The sequence below is a fragment of the Sinocyclocheilus anshuiensis genome, unplaced genomic scaffold, assembly GCF_001515605.1.
Source record: "Sinocyclocheilus anshuiensis isolate Anshui unplaced genomic scaffold, SAMN03320099.WGS_v1.1 scaffold469, whole genome shotgun sequence".
Classification (NCBI taxonomy): Eukaryota; Metazoa; Chordata; class Actinopteri; order Cypriniformes; family Cyprinidae; genus Sinocyclocheilus; species Sinocyclocheilus anshuiensis.
This window is the reverse complement of record NW_015537995.1, coordinates 1,631,448-1,634,128: the sequence shown is the minus strand read 5'-3', so window position 1 is coordinate 1,634,128 and position 2,681 is coordinate 1,631,448. Positions and strand designations below refer to the sequence as shown.

Sequence of the window (2,681 nt, the reverse complement as noted above, 5' to 3'; positions counted from 1 at the left end):
AGGATGAGTAATTAATGACAGAATTTTCATTTTTGGGTGAACTAAGCCTTTAAGATGGTTGCTATTAAATCAAGTACAACTTGCATGCTGCTACAGGAAACATGTTTGAAAACAGTCATTATTTTTTACAATTCCACTTTGATATTACTTGCAAATAAATGGCAGGCCTTTGATCAAAGGGTTATTGGTGTGTTGCTTTTCCCTGTTCTTGCATGATTAATTTAGTATTTTTTTAAATGGCATCTGAATGAAATCTCAATTTTGTCACAAGAGTTAACCGGTTTGTTTGTGTGTTTAGAGAGGAGCAGGAGAAGCTGAATGTGTGGGTGGCCATGCTAAATCTGGAGAACATATACGGGACACAGGAAAGCTTGCAGAAAGTCTTTGAACGGGCCATCCAGTACTGTGAACCTCTTCATGTGTATCAGCAGCTAGCCGAAATTTATGCCAAGTCGGACAAGATCAAAGTAAGCATTATGTCCAGTCATGTGATGTGTGTTGTTGTTAGAAGGGATGCAGTGATAGATATTTTGGCTAAAGAGTGGGCGGTCTGACCAAATTTGTTTAATCATTCCGGTTTTTTTTTTTATTCTGCAAGGCATTAAATTGACCAAAAGTGACAGTAAAACATATATTGTTAAAAAAGTTTTGTATTTTCAATAAATGTTGTTCTTTGCTTTCTATTCATCAAAAAGGATCCTGAACATTTTTTTATTGCATTTTCACTTAAAATAACGGTTTTCAACATTTATAATAATAAGAAGAAATTATGGATCATGTGACACTGAAGACTGGAGTAATGATGCTGAAAATACTGCTTTGCATCATAGCAATAAATCATATTTTAAAACATATTTTAATAGAAAACAGCTTTTAGTAATATTTCACAATATGGTTTTTACTGTGTTTTAAATCAAATAACTGCAGCCATGGTGAGTGTGAGACTTTTAAAAACATTAAAAAAAAAAAAAAGTTTTACAGACCCCAACATTTTTTCATGTTTAAATATTTAATTACTAAAATAATATTTTATAAATATATGTGTATCAGAACATTACAACGTACAGATTACAACGTACAGTGTGAAATGCCTGTAAAATACAGATTTATTTTGAATTTAAAAATAAAACCATATATTAACTACTAATTTTGATTAATTTCGATAGTTGTTGATAGCAAGTTGTTTAGTGGATGAGAACAAATCAGTTGTCAACATTTGAAACCCTGTATTACATTTTGTATTTTGTGTGTGTGTGTGTGTGTAGGAGGCTGAGAATCTTTATAAAAGCATGGTGAAACGCTTCAAACAGGAGAAAGCTGTATATCTGAGTTATGGCAACTTCCTGCGATATTGGATAAGAACTGCTGGTTACTGATTATATATTTCATATTTCTGTAAGGACTACGCGGGATCTTCATGAAGACCTGTAGTACCGGTCAAACAGACAGTGCACTACACCTACAACCCTATTACCACATATATACGGCTGTCCATCGACAGCAGAAGTTTAATGTTTTCTTTTGTTGTCCTGGTTAGATCCCCTGAGGCAAACTCCTGAGATATTTACCTCTCATTTTGACGTCCGTTACCCAGCATGCACGGTGTGTCTCTCGCTTTAGAACCTCGGCACGATACTACTTTAAAGATTATTGTGGCACGATATATAGGAGATTATTCTTATGTTTGGCTACTGGCAATATGGTACTGAATCACTAGTGTCGTCCTGGTTTCTCGCGTTCTCCGGGTCCGCTGTGGCGGTGCATATAGATGGCTTTTGAGAGCCTTGGCAAGTCACATGATATGTACCAACAATCGCAGAACTAGAGGGTGTTAATCTGGCCGTGGGCCGTACAGTTTCTGGGGTCACACCTCCTCGGGGTCTTGCAGCCCCTCGGCTCCTCGCGGGGCGTCAGCATTGTGGAGACGCATGATGGGTTTATTGCACATTGGGCAGACGCTGCGGATCTCTAGCCATTTCAGCAGGCACCTGCAATTATAATGAAACGAGTTTTTCTAAATTGATATTTATACATTATCTGAATGCTGAATAAATAAGCTTTCCATTGATGTAGGGTTTGTTAGGATAGGACAATATTTGGTCGGCTATTTGAACTTTCCATTGATGTAGGGTTTGTTAGAATAGGACAATATTTGGTCGAGATACAGCTATTTGAAAATCTGGAATCTTGAGATTTTGCAAAAAATAATCAAAATATTGAGAAAATCGCCTTTAAAGCTGTCCAAATGTAGTCCTTAGCAATGCATATTACTAATCAAAACTTCAGTTTTGATATTTACGGTAGGAAATTAACAAAACTTCATGGAACATGATCTTTACTTAATGCATCCTTGCTACATAAAAGTATTAATTTCTTTCAAAGAAAATTACTGATATATTTAAATAAATATTGTGCAAGGGCATGAACTGTGAATGATGAGTTTTCTATGGAATTCTGCTGGCTATTCCAAGCAGGTCTTGGCATGAAGTAAATGTGACATTCCCCATTAAGTAAACACTTGTTTCAGTGGAACTCACTTCTTATGGAAGGTGTGTGAACACGGGCAGATGCCCAGCTCATCTCTGGTCTTGAATTCCTCGAGACACACGGCACAGGGCTGCTGTGATACACAAGAAACAAGCTATTTTAGTCTCCTTTTCTTTTACACACAACTGCTTCAG

The 2,681-nt window shown here is 36.5% G+C and overlaps 2 protein-coding genes across 4 annotated transcripts in view; one reads left to right on the top strand and one right to left on the bottom strand.

Moving 5' to 3' along the window:
* The window catches only part of pdcd11 (programmed cell death 11), a 27,516-nt gene extending 26,140 nt beyond the window's left edge, over nucleotides 1-1,376 (top strand). Inside the window, exons 33-34 of the mRNA XM_016470729.1 lie at nucleotides 299-467; nucleotides 1,266-1,376. Coding sequence (XP_016326215.1) covers nucleotides 299-467; nucleotides 1,266-1,376 — 280 coding nt within the window. The remainder of the gene's footprint in view (nucleotides 1-298; nucleotides 468-1,265) is intronic.
* LOC107675969 (RING finger protein 122-like) overlaps nucleotides 1,354-2,681 on the bottom strand; it is a 23,620-nt gene continuing 22,292 nt past the window's right edge. For all 3 annotated transcript variants that reach the window (XM_016470480.1, XM_016470474.1, XM_016470488.1), the window contains 2 exons: nucleotides 2,538-2,620; nucleotides 1,354-1,988 (listed from right to left, as the gene is read on the bottom strand). In XM_016470480.1, the coding sequence (XP_016325966.1) occupies nucleotides 1,865-1,988; nucleotides 2,538-2,620 (207 nt within the window). In that variant the 3' untranslated portion in view covers nucleotides 1,354-1,864. The remainder of the gene's footprint in view (nucleotides 1,989-2,537; nucleotides 2,621-2,681) is intronic.